This window comes from Tamandua tetradactyla, chromosome X (assembly GCF_023851605.1).
Source record: "Tamandua tetradactyla isolate mTamTet1 chromosome X, mTamTet1.pri, whole genome shotgun sequence".
NCBI lineage: Eukaryota > Metazoa > Chordata > Mammalia > Pilosa > Myrmecophagidae > Tamandua > Tamandua tetradactyla.
The window spans coordinates 139073799-139090986 of record NC_135353.1 but is presented as its reverse complement, the minus strand read 5'-3'; the positions used below and the strand labels follow the sequence as shown (position 1 = coordinate 139090986).

Here is a 17188-nt window from a genome sequence, read left to right as displayed (position 1 = left end):
ATGGATTACTAAAGTAGCAGCTACTTCCGATTCCCATATTAACCAAGTTAGCAACATGATAACTTAGAGTTCTGCTCTTTAGGCCTATTCACAGAAAAAGACTGCGTGGAAAGCAGAGTGCCAACCTTGTGTTTTGCTTCATAAATGATCCTTGGTAACTGTCCAAATAGGTGATGCAACAACTCTAATGGGCCAAAGTCCTGGTCCATCTTGCCAAACTTTTGGAAAGTTCTGGATGTCCAAAATTTCCAAACAGGCTCCTAATTTTCAATCCACGACAACAATTTCACTCCAGCCCTTTGAGCTGTTTTGTATCAATGTTAGAAGAATACACATCCTTTTTTCTTTAACAAATAAGGGAACATTGTAGCTACTTCATAGAATTGTATCGTAGGAAATCTGGTGGAAATGTAATTTGTAATCCAAATACTATAACATATGGTGTTTTTTCCCACAAATAAAATTATTGTATACTGCGCTTAGCAGATCGCCTTGCTATTAGAGCACGTTTCAGTGTTTAGACAAAAAGAAAGACGCTATCATCTCTGATGACTGCTGTAATACTGTGTATTATATTAGAAAACTTTCATTAGCGTCTGATGGTAACTAATATTATCCAATGGATTCCAGTACTTCTCAACAGTAATTTCTTTTCTCGGTGATTCCTATAAAATTTTGATAAATCTGTTACACTGAACGTTGCTCCTTTTCTACCCTTTGAAAAAAACGTAAGTTAACAATTTGGAAAAGCAGGAAAGCAAAAAACCCACATCAGGACTCTGAGTGGATCACTTCCCTCTAAGCAACTAACAAGGTTTTGTGATGGCTTTATGGCAGCCAATGATAATAAGAGAGAAGGGTTGAAGAAAGACAGCCATCAATTAGCAAATACAGAGGGATGAAATTGGTAAACTACTACCCCACCAGCTTCCTGTTAGCAATCATTTTTAGGATATGGATCCCTTCTTAGAACAATCTGCAGAGGCAGACTTATATTTCCTCCTTTACAGCACTTTATACATTGATATTATTTCATTACTTAAAAAAAAAATCCCCCTCTAATATATTTGCTTCGCGAGGTCAAGAAATCATGTGTTTCTTTCATCGCTGTTACCCTCACCACCTATTAAGTAGTGCCTGGCACACAGATTGACTGGTTGATTTATGCCTGGATAATGTCTACTCCCTGTTAGGAAATCAATGAAGTTAACTCATTGGGTATATATGTGAAAAGAGGAAAACAGAGGTGAGAAGTCATTTCTATCTCTCTTTAAGTCATCTAGTGGTGCTAGAAATAGATTCCAGGTTGCATTCACAAAGAATTATGGGAATGTTTTGGTAAAATTTTGACTTAGGAGCCTTAAACATTACAGTAATTAAATCTCCTTCAATGAAAACTTGAATTATTTTGAGGATGAGCTTTTTTCTTTTATGCTGTATGGTGGGGTCATATTTCATTATTTTTCCATGTGACTATCCCGTAATTGCAGCACCATTCTGTTGAATTTTTGCTTGCTTGTTTTTTTACTTGTTTTTTTTTTGTGAAGTGCATGGACCAGGAATCAAACCCGGGTCTCTGGCATGGCAGATGGGAAGTCTACCACTGAACTACCCTTGCACTCCCTGAGCATGAGTCTTTGTATACACAGAAACTATGTGATTCAGGCATCACACTTCTATTTGTTGTTGTTGTTGTTTTAATCTTTTTGCTTATAAACATACATTTTGAAAAGACTAAATCAATATTTGTGACATTACCTTGAAATGTGGCTCGTTAAACCATCATTTAAAATCTCACAACAATTCATAAGCCAGTCAAGACAAAGATGATCTCCTAGATTTTATTTTCCTGGTTCTCTGGGAAACCATGGAAGCATCATTGTTGTAGATTATTTTTGTTTGTTTGTTTAAAGGAAGTCTTTGGTGCCAAAGGGAGGACTAGACTAGAATAGGATAACTGATGATCTACCAGTGTCTCAAAATCCCACATAAATTTAGCAGCAACTATGGTAAGGAAGGTGTCCTTTTCTAATTTTCAAGGGACAAGATCAGATACTTTGAAATTGATAGGATTTGATCGTCAGTGCCTTTGACATGTAACTGAGGGCGAAATGTTGCTTAAAGATAAATTAGTCTCTGTATATAAATAAATATATCGTTGTTTTAAAAAGCCAGAATGCAGTAATAGGTTGCTCTAGTGAAAATTTATACTAATTTATTCAATTTAAGAAACTTACATGGCAGGCTTCCACATATATTTAGAATTGTTTTTCGAGTTAAAATTAAGCAAGTATTTTAAAGTGCCCCATCATGAAGAACTTAAAGAAAAAAGCATTAATTTTTAAGGACTAGCTAGGATAACTGAGCCTTAAGTCCACATGTCAACTTAGCTAGGTTATGGTGTTCAGCCTGATTGTGACTGTGAGGGTATTCCCTGGATTTAAATAATTAGTAAGCTGACTGCATCTATGGCTGATTGCATCTACAATCAACAAAGGAGAATGCCTTCAACAATGAGAGCAGTCTCATCCAATCAGTTGAAGGCTTTAAAGGGTGAACTAACTACTTCAGCAGTCAAAAGAAGAATTTCCATCTCTACTTCAGCCAGCCAACTTCTCCTGGGGAACTTATCAAAACCTTCAGAGTTCCCAGCTTACAGCCTGACCTAAGAAATTTGGATTTGTAATTCCTATAATAAATCTGATAATAGCACACATACACACACACACACACATACACACTGTGGGTTCTATGTTTCTGGAGAACCCTGACTAATATGATAACAATATAAATTTGATGATGATAAATATATAAAACCTATTGACTTATCATTGTATGATTCAAGTATATCTCCTTGAAAACTCTCTAAACTCTATGTGCAATCAAATCATGGATGATAAACAATCTTATAAAAAGCAGACATCTATTTCACATGTAGTCTTAAACCACTTTATGCAAGATTCATATTATTCAGGGCGGGCCACGGTGGCTCAGCAGGCAAGAATGCTTGCCTGCCATGACAGAGGACCCGGATTCGATTCCTGGTGCCTGCCCACGTGAAAAAAAAAAAAGATTCATATTATTCAACAATCCTTCAAGCACCAAGAGAGCCTATCCGCAATAGGACAGGAAATTTTGAAACACAAACCTCCACAACTACTATGGCTAAGTGGAACTTTTCTATTGAATTGCTAACATTGTAACTTATTTTCCTTATCCATCGCAATAAATGGAATTGGACTAGATTGTTTTTAAAGCCTCTCCTACTCCAAATGTGCTAGGTTTCAATATATGGACAACTATCAAGAGAAAAATTGTTATGAAAACAAACAAGAAAAACCAAGCAACCAACCAAACAGAAAACTCTACAACTCCTATGAAATTTGGCTGCTGTCTGGAATTTAAATGTTGCAGTGTTCTTGTAAAGAGCACATCTCATTGAATGTGTCTACATTCAAAACTTTCAAAAAAAAAAGTAATCTTTTATCATGCAGCATGATTTAGGAGATTACAGAACAGATTCTTAATCAATTTTTGCCCTGGTCATTTGAGACACCAAACCAATGATGACCTAAAGCTTTACATACATACACACACACACATACAACACACACACAAAAGGGTTTTTATTTGTGAACAGATTAGGTTCTTGAGTTCATTTGATCCCAGATCCCTAGTGATGCCAAACAAGTGACAATCATTTAAGTTATGTTTGGCGGAAGGCAGCTTTCGTCCCAGCCTGACATTATTTATATGATAAATTCAAAGTTCTTAAGTAAAGCATATGTAGTTACTTTTGTTCTTTGGAGGCAATAAAGAACATATATTTGTGACTAGACTCCTGAGTGTCAGTCTGTATGCTCCAAAGATGATTCCAACTCTTATCCCACCTGCTCTTCTACAATGGGAAGTTGCCATGCCCCCATCAAAAGGCAGAGTCCATTTCCCCTCCCCTTGAATCTGGGCTTGCCATATGGCTCCTTTTTAGCCCATCAAATGCAGTGTAAGAGGGCGGTGTGACGGTGGCTCAGCAGGCAGAATTCTCACCTGCCATGCTGGAAACCCCAGTTCGATTCCTGGGGCCTGCCAGTGTAAAAAAAAAAAAGGCAGTGGAAGGAATATTGTGGTATTTCCTAGACTAGAAAGGCTGGTTCTCTTAGAACCTTCACTCTGGGGGAAACCATTCATCCTGTGAGAAGTCCAACTATCTTGAGACCATCATGTGAGACAGTCCATGGTTAGGCAATTCAGGGAGAATCTCAGATGAGCCCAGCTGCCCAGACATTCCCACCAAGGTGCCAAACCCATGAGTGAAACCATTTGGAAGACAATTCTGCAGCTCCAAATGATCCAGTCCCCAGATACTCAAGTCATCCTTAGCCAAGGCTCCCACACACCTTGGTGCACAGCATAATTAAATGGTTATTTTACACCACTAGCTTTTGGGGTGGGTTATTTTCCAGCATTAGTAACTGGAACACTTTCGGTAAAAACCTGTCTCTATCACCTATTAATTATGACCTTGGTAAACTTGTTAAAATCCCACGTCTCCTCAGTAATATATGTCGATAACTTTAACTACATTGCAGGTTCACTGTGACAGTGGGAATAACTGAGGTGTTTGGCCTGCAGTAGTGTTCCAGAAAAAGTAACTATTGGATAATTGTTGTGTGAGCATGATCTGCCAAGAACAACATTAAATGCTAGGTAATGAATAATAAGATTTAATCTTGACTGTATGAGACCAAAGCAAGAGAGATTTATTTCGTGCAAACACTAAATTTTCTGCAGCACATAATATAACTCAATTTGTCTGGATAGATCATTTAAACAACCCAAACTACACGGAGCCCAGAATGGGAATGAGGGCTGGTAATTCTGTATAGCTTAACGTAATACCCGGATACATCCAAGACAGCCTTAGGCAGATAATTAAAAAGTATTGGCAAAGTCTCTTGAGGGACTGGAGAAAATTATAGAACTATTAAGCTATACCACCAGGGAAACACCTATACTATCTCAAACATTAAGGATTCCCATGTCAATAGGCCAAGGTCTTGATCTTGAGGCTTGCTCTTGTGAAACTTATTTCTGTAGCAGAGAAGCTAAGCCTACCTACAGTTTTGCCTAAGAGTTACATGCAGAAAACCTCTTTTGTTGCTCAGATGTGGCATCTCTCTCTCTTCCTGGCACCATGGGATCAACAATGCCTCTCTGACCAAAAAGGAAAAAAGAGATGTAACAAAATCAGGCTAAGAGACTTTAGATAGTGTCGAGATGCTATTTTGAAGGCTACTGTAATGTAAGCTTCAGCTAGGTATCGCCAATTACTACAATTTGCCAAACACCAGCCAAAACGATTCCTGTTAACCCTAAAGAACACTTAGGGCTCTGTCTGAAACTCTACAAAATTTCCTGCACTATGATTACTTTCCAGAAACCTACGACCTCCAAATGGGTTTCCAGGCCAGATAAGTCCTGAAACCCAGAGGGCCAGCCTCTCCAGAACATCAACTAGTTCCATTCCCCTATCCCCTATTATTAAAACCCTTTCCAACATGAAAAACTTAGAATGGGCATAGTCCAAATACCCCTAAAGATTGGGAGAAGGATAAAAGGGGAAGGAGGAGTTACAACAGAGAAGATAGAATTTACTACATGAGTATGACTGCTGAATCATTAAATTGATACTTCTTTTTCATCTCCAGTGTCCTGGAGCAGCTAGAAGGAAAAACCGAAAATTGTGGAACTGTAAGCCATATCAAACTCTGAAATCCGTTCTGTAACTACTTGTTATAATGGACTTTAAAATTTATTGCTTTTTTGTATTTATATCATATTTCACAATAAAAAATGCTTAAGAAAAATATAAGATTTAAAAACTGGTGAGAACAATGAGAATTAAAGAACTGCCTTCATGAAAAAAAACAGATTGAATCTTGAAATTAACAAAGTACATTATTATTCAATGCAAAGAATCTACACAAATTAAGAAAAGTCCTCAATTATTGATAAAAATACTTACTTTTTGTTTGTTTTTCTGAATACATAACGAGGAAGAAACATACCCCTAATGAGCAGGTGCTTTCCTATATGTATCTTCACAACAAACTTTTTGAAGAGGTCAAGGAAGGTGTATTGTTACACAATTGTGAGGTGGTCAAGTTTGAGTCCTTTAGTATCCAAGCCTCATGTATTTTTCATACTACTCTGCCTTGCTATAGTTAACACAGTTCACATAAAAGTTGGCTGGGTATTTAAGTACATATTCCAGGGACTGTACTTTGAAGCATCAGATCCCTACAATGTGTAACTATGTCCATTATCAACAATCCCTTTTGTACATCTAGTGGCACTGGATATATTCATGGCCTTTCTAAGTAGCTTTGCTATTAAACAGAAACTTGAAATTTTACGCTTAAACACAACCTTGAAATTTATGAAATGTTTTCCTGACAGCAGATGAAATTTACCGTTGGCTATATGCTTTTGTTTGTTTGTTTTGGTTTCAAATTTTTAATTAAAGTCAGGCTTTCACACACCCATCAAATCTCTTAGCTGCCAAAGACCGATCTAAGTGGCTCCCCGGAGACTGTAATCCATCTATAAATGTGAGCAGAAGAGGAATTCTACTTGCTTACAAAATTAAAATGTCCCTTGGAAAAGTAAACCTGGGGAACTTAAAAAGCTAGGGCAATTTTAAAAGAAAATCATGGTGAAGATCTTGTTATACCTGTTTTTCCCTGAGAATGTTTTCATGCTAACTGGTATGCTGTTAATTTTCCACCCATTTTTTTCTCTTTTTATGCTATTTAGGTTAAACAAAATTGCATTTGCTCTATTTATGCTGTTTTCAAGGAAGCCAGAAGACGGTATAACTGTAGATACCCCTAGGCTAGCTGAGTTATTTGTAAACAAGCGTCAATATCACCTCATTTCAAGCAACAAGCTGAACCTTTCCTGGAGGAAGCAGCATTATGAGCTTTCTCAATGAAATTGTTTCCCAGTTAAGGTATGGACTCAAAATATGAGAGCCAATATCTGTCTGAACTCAGAATCACTGCATTTCAGACTTTCTAAATTTGCGAGTGTTTAGGAAGTTTGGTTCATCTTAAACTACCATCTAAGATAGATTTTCTTATAATGCCTTTTCAAGTGGATTTTTATACTACAGTTAAAAAAAATGAGCTACATACAAAACCCTTTAAAAGAACCTCTTATCAATGGATAATAATGTTCACCTGTTATTAGCATAGGGTGCCCTGCCGTTTCAAAACTGCCAGTGACTCATGTTACAAATACAGCTATTTTTAGGACAGTACATGAATGATGTTAACAATAATCCTTGAAAAAGGCACTAACTATTGAAGCAAGGATTTTGGGGATTGAAAGATGGGTAAATGCATTTGATATATCCCCAAACCTCCCCAAACTCTCTAGTAAAATGTGTGCATTTGGCCATCTGCATGTCCTGGCTTTTTGGCTCAATCAGTAAATCATACTGACTTCAAACAGCAATCTGCTTTATATGACATATCTATATGCTTATAAATTGTAAACAAGAATTGTAAAATCACCCTAGGGGTTATACAATATAGCCCGTTGGATGTGGAGTTGAAGGCATCAGGATTTTGTACACACTTAACCCATGCTATTTGCACTAAGGATTCTCTTGTAATTGTTATGACTGTGAAACCCTAACAACTGTATTTTCAAAAAAGTTATCAAAATGAAATGTGACTAGGCACAAGTCTAAAGCATTTTATCATCTTTTTTTTTTTTTTTTAAGATTTAAGATGTATTAAGAGGCTGCCAAAAAAAAAAAAATGGTAGTGGGGAAAACTATCCTTAACAAAAAAAATTCCATGGCTGCAGCCATGTGGTATTCTAAACTTCCTAACATGCATATTTTATTATTTTTTTCTTTTTTGTTTCCACCACGAATGTAATAGTCAGCCGTTCTCTCATTTGTCTTTTTGGAAACTTTTCAGCTTAGAGATGAGGGCCTGGACTGTCTCCCATCCAGTGAATTGGGGCACCAGGGAAAATTTTGCCTTCCGGCTGACTTGACACCGGGATTACTGGTTCATACTAGAGGTGCTGACGCAACCTTCAATACACCAGGATGACACAGAGGCATGGCTCTGCTTTCACTTCAAACCATAAAACGGGGTATAAACAGCAAACGAAGCATATTTGGTGTCTAAATTACAATGCAGCTTTCAAAATAATGGTCGAGGGGAAAGTTTCACTAGCAACTGGGCCTAACTAGGGCATAATGTTCAGGAGAAACATTCCTGAAATTTCCCTTCTGTAAATACAAGCTTGCTACTTCATGGTAGTTTTCATTCTAATTAAGACAAAGGCTTTTAATTAAGCCCTGAAGATCCTGGTAAAAGGCCTTTGGTAAAACTGTCTTTGCTAGAGCCTCCGAAGATAATTCATTTTGAGACACAATGAAGTGGATCTCCTAAAATGATCAGAAAAAGCCATCTCCTTCCCTGCTTTCTGCAGCTCCATACAGCAAGCAGATTGGAAAAAGCTTTCAGGCTGCTTGGGAAAGACAAGAAAAGCATTGCTGGTTTCGGTTCAGGCTTCTCTCCCTTCGTTTCCCAACACTGGTGGACAGAAGCCTCAAGTCCACATAACATTTTAAGAAAGAGGATCTTTGTGAAGAGAAGACACAGAGCAGTTTTTCTATATTTTGTTTCCTTTCCTGACCCCTCCCTACCCCCCAACCTTGGAGAGCAAAAATGAACTGCAACTATATAAAGACACTCAAGAACTTGTTCCAAATAGCCTGGAACAAACCATCTCTACTTTATCCATCCCCTCTACCCCATCCCAGACATTTGCTTATGAACTCTTTTTTTCTGGGTTGAAAACTATTTTGCAAAATGAAACTAAAGCTGACTTTCAGGAACCCAAAGAGAAATAAATGCGGGGGAATGAGTTTCAGCAAATGGGTAGAAAAACAAACAAACAAACATACAAAAAAAAAAAAAACCCAGAAACTTGCAAACCTTTCATTTCTACCTTGCAGAATCCTATTACCACTACATTTGCATTAAGACTTTTTCTTGCTTGGGGGGCAGTGGGAAGCTGAGATAAATGGCTCTGAAGGCAATTAAGGAAAGATTAGCAAACCATGGCATACTGCAAGACAAACTGGAGCAGGCTTCTCCCTATTCCCCACATTCCTGGCCCAAAGAAAAGGATAATGGCCTGAAAAGAAAGTAGGATTTGAAGCTGGTTTCTCTAACCTATCTGAAAAGGCTTTATGCAATCAGGGGGGCTATTATTTCAGAAGACAGTGAGAATGGGGCAAAAGATTTACGTTGCCAAGGAGACCTGCTGAAGCTGGCATCTCTACATAAATTTCCATTTCTATTTGAGAGGGAAAAGAAAAGACATTTTCTCCAAAGTTTATTTGGATCCCCTGATTACTGAAGAAAGGCATTGCATAGATTTATTTTATCTTTAGTTGTAAACAACCAACCCTGAAAGAATTAAAAGGCCTAAATGTTGACCTTCTGCTGCCAGACCCGTCCCCTCAACAGTGAATTAGAGAACAACGCCCAAACCCTTCAACGGGAATTTTGAAGTTAATATTGAAGAAAAAGCCTTTAGTAAACAGAAAATTAAAGTTACGGAGGAAACTTAACCAAGGGAACTAATCTTTCATAACAAGAAACCAAAGACAAAGGCAAATCAGATTCTTGTGGCTTTTGTGCTATTCCAACTTTGTTGGAACTTGAAACGTTTCCGTAAAGCTTTATAAATAGTCCCAGAGAAGACATGAAACTGTCACAAAGGAATTTAACGAGTTTCTCAGGGGTGTGCATGTGTGTGTGTGTAAAATCACTACGAAATCAGGGGCAGGTCCTCTCCCTTTACTTTCTTTCTCTGCTCTGACACCAGCAGTTGAGGGATCAAGATTAGAAAGGAAAGGTTTGCAGCAAGAAATAGTTGGCCAACTTCTACCACGGAGGTAACTGAGGCGCTAGAGAAGGTAACCGGGTCAAGAAGGAAGTACAACAGGAAAGTCCCCGCTGGAAATGGTAGTTCTGGGCTACCTTCTCCTGTTCACCAGAGATATCCATTTGCAGCTTCTAGACCTGGTGAACTGGTTGATTAAGCCACAACTTTCCAGACATCTGGGAGTAGCTTATGCAGAAGAGAAAGGTCTGGCAGAGAGGGGAGGCACTGAAGGTGGGGGAGAAGGCAACACACAACCAACCACCACGTTGCCCAATAAGGAAATGAAGCCGGTCCCTATCCCAACTCTCCATAATCCCTCAAAAAACCCAAGCAAATGAAATCCAAACCAAAACTCGCTGGGGAAAACCCAGATGAGATGGAGTAGAAGAGGCAGAAACCGTGGGCACTGAAAGGTAAACTCAGGCAAATCCCTCCTGGAGAAAGCAGGGAGAAAACAGAGAAGAATGGGGAGGGCCGAGCAGAGATCCCACGGCGTCTTGGTGGAGTTGGGGCGTTTTTCTTTTTAAACGGGGATGTGGAAGGCATTGCATTTTTAACGCAGCCACATGGTTCTCGCCCTAAATTATAACAATTACCAAAAATAGCATATGTGTTACTCCAGAACGGAAGGAATGGCCAGGGGAGGCGGGAGAGGGCGTGGGACGTCGCTTTAGGTTTTGGAGACCGCGATCGGAGAGGGGACAACGGGGTGTCTGTCAGGGAGGCGGCCAGCGCCCGAGATCGGATCCTCGAAGGGCACGGAGGGGGTGGGATGGGCAAGGGTGGGGAACACAGAAGCGGGGAGAGGGCGGTGGCTGTCCTGGGCAGCCAGGAGCGGGAGGCAGGGGGTCGCGGCGCGCCGGGCCCTCACCGCTGCTGAGCGTGGACTCGCAGTGCCAGATGTCCAAGCTGGCGGGTTTCCGGCAGGACTCCCACAGGGACAGGTAGTACTGGTGGTCGGCCGTGACCCAGGCCGGGCTCAGCACGGCCCCCAGGTCCAGGCACAGAGCCAGGAAGATGCACACCAGCCCGACCAGCTTCAGCGGGGTCAGCACCGACACGCGCACCTCCTCCATGCCGCTGCCCGCCGAAGCCATGCCCGGGGCGCCGCTGCCCGCCGGCCCGGCAGGAGGCTAGGACTCCAGGCGGGTCCCGAGAGCGGAACACCCGACCTCCGATGGAGGGAGCAGCCGAGCGGCCGCGCGACGGAACTCGCTCCCTCTGGGCTCCGCGCGCCTCCTACCGCGCCGCGCAGGTAGGTCTGCGGGGCGGGGAAGGGGGACGGGTGGTCGTCGGCAGCCGCAGCGACGCCGATTGAGCCGCGGACCTTCACCGCCGGCTCCGCGCCGCGCTCTGCCCGCGCCCGCTCCGCCCCCGGCGCGGCCCGGCTCGCTCCGCCCCGGCCCCTCCCCGACCCCTCCCCTGGCTGCGGGAGGCGTCGCCGAGCGGGGAGGAGTCGAGGGTCCGCGCGGAGGCGGCGTCGAGCTCGGGCTCAGGGCACCGTGGGCTCGCGTCCGCCCGGGTCCGCCCCGCCCCCTCCCCGGCGCTCTCGGAGCCGGTGCCCTGGTTCTCCCAGACCCCCAAGTGCTCGGCGAGCGCGGAGCTATGCACCCGGTTCTCCCAAATCCCTAATGCCCGGCGCGCGCGGAGCCGGCGTCCCCTGACCCCGGATGCCCGGCGCGCGGAGCCCCACCCGAGCCCGCTGGCCCGAAGCAGCTGCACGGGGCAATTCCTCGAAGATGCCAGGCCCCCTGGGCGGGGGATGGTGGCTCGGGCCGCACTCGCTGCGGGTCGCCTCGTTTGCCCTCCAGTTCCGTCACGTGGGTTTACTCTTCTTAGCGAGCAGGGAGTGGTCCTTTTCTAGGTGTAAGATGTTGATTCCTCCTAGATTTCGACTCTGGTTGTTGGAGCAAGGAAAGGTGCTCTCTCTCAGTGATGTAACGACAGCCCCTGCCCCTGGCTGATTTCTCAACGTGAGGAGCTGAAGGAAGGAGAAAAGTGACTAAAGGCATTTCGTTCTCTCTTTTCAAACCCCCGAAGGACCTAGTTTCTGACCCAGGAAATCGCCCCCACCCCCATCCCCGGTGTTTCTTGTCTCCTTACTTTGCCCCCTTGCTTGCTGCCGCTTCTATTCTTTGGGTTCGACTCTTTTGCGCCTCCGGTGTGTGGCGTTTGCTCGGGAATGTTAGGCACTAAAATGGAAAGGAGAGCTCCGGAAAGCGAAAAGTAAACCTTATTTGCATCACCGCAGCTCTTTGGTTGCGTGTTTGCTACCGCCTGTGTTCATTCCGCTTTGCAATATACCAAGTAGCATCTGAGTCCCTCTCTGGGTATTAAGTTTTCCCTGTCCCCGCAGGAACTAGCCCAGGATTCCGCGTTGGAAAAAAGACACTTTTTTTTTTTCCTGAGTGGAAAACTAACCCATCCACAAATATTTATTGAGCACCTAATGTGGGCTCCGGGCAAAGGAGCCATCATAATACGACATTGTCCCCGGTCTTAGGAGACCCTGTGTGGTTGTTGTTTTCTATCCGCGAGGACTGTTGAAATTGAAGTTATGTGAATTATTAGCCTGTGATTGGCGGAGTGCTATCTGTCTCCTGTATCTTTTTTATTACTTTCCATCTTTCCTGTGAGAGAAGTGTATTGAGCAGGTCACTTGGGGGGAAATGTTCCCAGATCTCTCACTATCTGGAAAATCTGGTGGAAACTCTAAATAATCGTTAAGATCTGAGCAATGGACGAAAGCCCTCACCCTTTTCATGACGCCCATCCTCAAGAGTGAAGGTTTTTATACTTTTTGCAGATAACAAGCCTGTTCCGTTTAACGGCTTTCCATGAGGTTGAATACATTCTGACGAAGCAACATTTTGAATGCAAGAAACAATTTAGGTAGTGTCAAATTACTTGACAATAAGAACCAATGCAAAGTGAAATAAAGACCCGTGGTTTTCCTAAAGAAGCTTTGGAAACCTGGAAACTGGCAACTTTTTCCAACTCTTCAATCGTTATCATGATAATGACAAAGAACCTTAACTAAAGAATGCCTAGAGCGATCTGAGGTCCTAATCCCCTAACTTTCCAGTAGGCTTCTCAACCTCCCAATTTAAGAGAAGCCTAAGTGCTTCTCTTGAAAACAGTTCCTAAGGAACAGTAAAAAGTTAAAAACCAGAGGATTAATAGGGGTGACCTAGGTTTGTGATATTTTTTTACCCGGATTCATATGCATGGTTTTATAATGTACGTTCAAATATATCTTTAAGAGAATCTCTTGGCTATGTTCTGAAAGTTATAAAGAAGTCTTTTTTTTTCCTCCAGGTTCTATCACCTTCCCTTCAATATGATCCATTTCCAATCAGCCAGCCAATGTTTTTCTTCACTTTGTTCCCTCCAATTTAGTCTTTCTAACCCCCCACACGCCTCCCCCCCATGCCAACCTCCCACCCCGCTTGCTTCACTTCGTTTTTCTGGCTTATTCTCAACTACTTACTCAATTTACTCCATCCTTCTTTGTATGGCCTACAAAACTGTGTCCATGCTCTTTCCAAAACTCGCAAAATAAAACCATTTTTAAACAACGACAAAAAGCCAACTTTTCCTACAATACTCATTTCCTCTCTTAATCATTTCTAGAATTTTCACAACGCAATATGGATTGAGCATCCTTAATCCTCAATTCCAAAATACATAACGCTCTGAAAGCAAAAGTTTTTTTTTTTTTTTTTTTTTGTAATTTTATAGCAAAACTCTTTGGGTGGCAAAACCTAATTCAAACTCATGTGAGGCCATTTATGGTTTTGATTTATCCCATTTCGTGTGAATAAATATGCATCCCCAGATTCTGGTGTGTGTGTGTGTGTAATTTACATCATATGCACCCTAGTACCCTTCTGAATTCCTCAATACCTCGGATGTTTCAAATAAGGGACAGTGGACCTGCATTTACCCTAAAGATGGGAAGAGCAGAGTGAGGGATTCCAACAACTAGCAAACATTGAATGCAAACCCTTCCTGACCTTGTTTCCAATCCACTTTGGTAGACCAATATGTGCGTCTCAGCCCCACCTCCCAGCCACAGGGCTCTCAGTTTGGCTGTTATATCCTGAGCTAACTCCCAATTGATGATTCTCATTCTCCTTCCCAGCCTTGTAACTCAAGATCCATTGGGGAAACACTTCTCTTGGTTTGGATACTGGGACTCTCCTACCCTACAATCCCACAGGGATCTTCTGTCCCTTCAAGTGAAATCTGGCCAGATTGCTAAAAAGGGTAAACCCCTTCCCTGCTTTATTTTTCTCCCTGGCATTTGCCAGGCTACATATTTTACTTATTTGTTTTTTCTGTCTCCTCCCACTTAAGTCCCATGATGGCAGGACTATCTTTGTCTGCTCTGTTCTCTACTCTATCCTTAATTGCTGGCACATAGTAGTTGCTCAATAAATCTCTTTTAGTATTACTATTTTTTGAGAGCTCAGTGTATGAAGAGATGTTCCCCATCTTCTCTAGTTTCTCCCTTCACAATATAGTCTGATTTGGGCTAAGTTTTTAACTTAAAGCTAATAAATTACCTTGGATTTATTTCCTAATACATCAGGAGAGAGGAGAGGGAGGCAAAATGAGGGAAAATATGCATGGTTAAACAATGCATATCTGTGCATTAGACCTAAACTTCAATGTCAAAACGAAGAAAATAAATTCTGGATGAAAAAACTTAGATCTATAACAGAATTTCTTAAAAATTGTACAGTCCAGGTGTTCTAGTTTGCTAACTGCCAGAATGCAACACACCAGAAACGGAATGGCTTTTAAAAGAGGGAATTTAATGAGTTGCTAGTTTACAGTTCTAAGGCCGAGAAAATGTCCCAATTAACACAAGTCTATAGAAATGTCCAATCAAAGGCATCCAGGGAAAGATACGTTGGTTCAAGAAGGCCGATGAAGTTCAGGGTTTCTCTCTCAAGTGAGAAGGCACATGGCGAACACAGTCAGGGCTTCTTTCTCAGCTGGAAGGGCACGTGGTGAATACGGCATCATCTGCTAGCTTTCTCTCCTGGCTTCCGAGGCGTTTTCCTTCTTCATCTCCAAAGGTTGCTGGCTGGTGGACTCTCTGCTTCGTAGTGTTGCTCTCTCTGAATCTCTCTCTCCAAAATGTTTCCTCTTTTATAGGACTTCAGAAACTAATCAAGACCCACTCAAATGGGTGGAGACATGTCATTCCCTAATCCAGTTTAACAACCATTCCTGACTAAATCACATCAACCAGGGAGATGATCTCATTACAATTTCAAATATACAGTATTGAATAGGGATTATTCTACCTTTATGAAATGGGATTTATATCAAAACATGGCTTTTCTTAGGGGGCATACTTCCTTTCAAACCTGCACACCAGGGGAGAAAAATATGTAAACAAATTGTCTTTTGTACTTTGATATACTGGGCTAACATCTAGGTACTGGGTTGGAAGTGAGGCGGGAGGTGGCAACAGAGGTATAGTGGCATGGGTGCACCATGAAAATTGCAGTCATAGAACTCTGATGTATGACTCTGTATGAGTTGGGTAGCCAGAGAAAGGCAGACTGAGCTCACTCCCTGGGCCTGGAAATAAAGCAAGAGATCAGTCAACTCTCTGCTTGAAGCAATGAGGCCAGAAGAATGGGGCAGCCAAATTGAAAGAGAGGTCGGATTGAAGGGATTGGGAAGTCCATCATGGAGGTGGTAATGGAGCATGCTGGAGGCAGAGGGTGTGGAAGAGATGGGGAAGGGTGTGGCCCAGACTTCCAATGTATTTTAGGAGAATAAAGAGGAGCTGATATCACACTGTCAGCTCAGTCTGCCAGCAAGAGCCCCTATTTTATGTTTGCTTAGCTGTGGAAATGTTCAGCTACTAAGGTTCTGTTGTTTAGGAGAAGCAAGAGGGAACTTGGGAAGAGCATAATAAGCAGCTGTTTTTGGTAAAGAGCCCAGCGAGTTTCAGACACTGCTTGAGTCACTGTTCTTGTCACTGTCACAGCAGCCACTGGTCACTGTCGACCTTAGGACCCTTTTTAGTTGGGGAGTGGGGAGGCAGCCAGTTTTCCTGAACCAAGACTACCAACCCTATAGGGGAGGCTCTGTCCATCAGATGCAGAGCCAGGCAGCTGTGTTCCTTTCTTTGGGCATCTTGTCCCTGCTCCACAAAGGTCTTCCTGCGCCTTGGAGCTCTGTCATTGGGACTATGTCCATTCCTGTAGTTAGATCTGTTTGCTCTCCAAGAAGAAGAAATAAAAGGGAAAACCAAATTGCCTGGAAGGATAAACAGTAAAGCCATCATTAAAAGATTAGAAATACCTAGCAAATGTTTTTCCAGTGTAACATAATTACTTCTGTAAAATACTTCAGAAATAAGAACCAATGAAGAGTACTTTGGAGGTTTATTCTCTTTACTCTATTTCCATTCTTGAGACCCATGCCAGAAGGACTCTGATATGAGTGAAACCAATGTATAATGAGTCCTGCCTGCTTTGTATGATAATTCATGAGGCCCAAGGGAGTTCCGGGCCATGGTGATTTCTGTATTGCATTATTGAGATTTCTTGCTGCTTAGAGTTCTCACAAGTAACTCTGACTAATAATTGATGTTTCTGGTTTTTAAAAGAATATTTACAAAAATTAAGAACTCCACATTTAAAAACCCAATTCCATCATTTTCTGATGTCTTTCCTGATTTTAAAAGGTATCATTTTGTTGAATCAGTTATATTTAAGTTGATCAGAGCACATTTATTGTTCACATGTCATGTCGATGTTTTTATTTCAAGTTAATTATTGCTTCCTAATAGAACCTACGATGCTAATAATTCACTCACCCACAAAGAACGGAGGTAAATCATGCAATTGAAAACACTAGAGGACACTAGAGGGGAAGTGTGGGGGGTTGAAATTGTTATGTACTACAGAAAGGCTATTCTTTTAATCCGGTCCTATTGTGAAGACTTATTGTGAGTGGGAACTTTTGATTACGTTGTTTCAATTGAAATGTGACCCACCCCATTTAAGTTGGATCTTAGTCCTTTAACAGGAGTCCTTTGTGAGAGGATAAAAGACAGAAAAAGTCCAGAGAGTTCGGAGATGCCCCAGAGAAGCTGAGAGACAAAGATATACTCACAGAAGCTGAGAGAGCCACTGAAGCCAGAAGCTGAAAGCAATGAAGCTGGGAAAGAAGAACC

At 41.9% G+C, this 17188-nt stretch overlaps 1 protein-coding gene across 1 annotated transcript in view; it reads right to left on the bottom strand.

The window, feature by feature from the left end:
- Positions 1–11319, bottom strand: part of TMEM47 (transmembrane protein 47) — a 32084-nt gene extending 20765 nt beyond the window's left edge. The window contains exon 1 of the mRNA XM_077145890.1: positions 10853–11319. Within this exon, the coding sequence (XP_077002005.1) occupies positions 10853–11078 (226 nt within the window). The 5' untranslated portion in view covers positions 11079–11319. The remainder of the gene's footprint in view (positions 1–10852) is intronic.
- Between the last annotated feature and the right edge of the window lie 5869 nt (positions 11320–17188).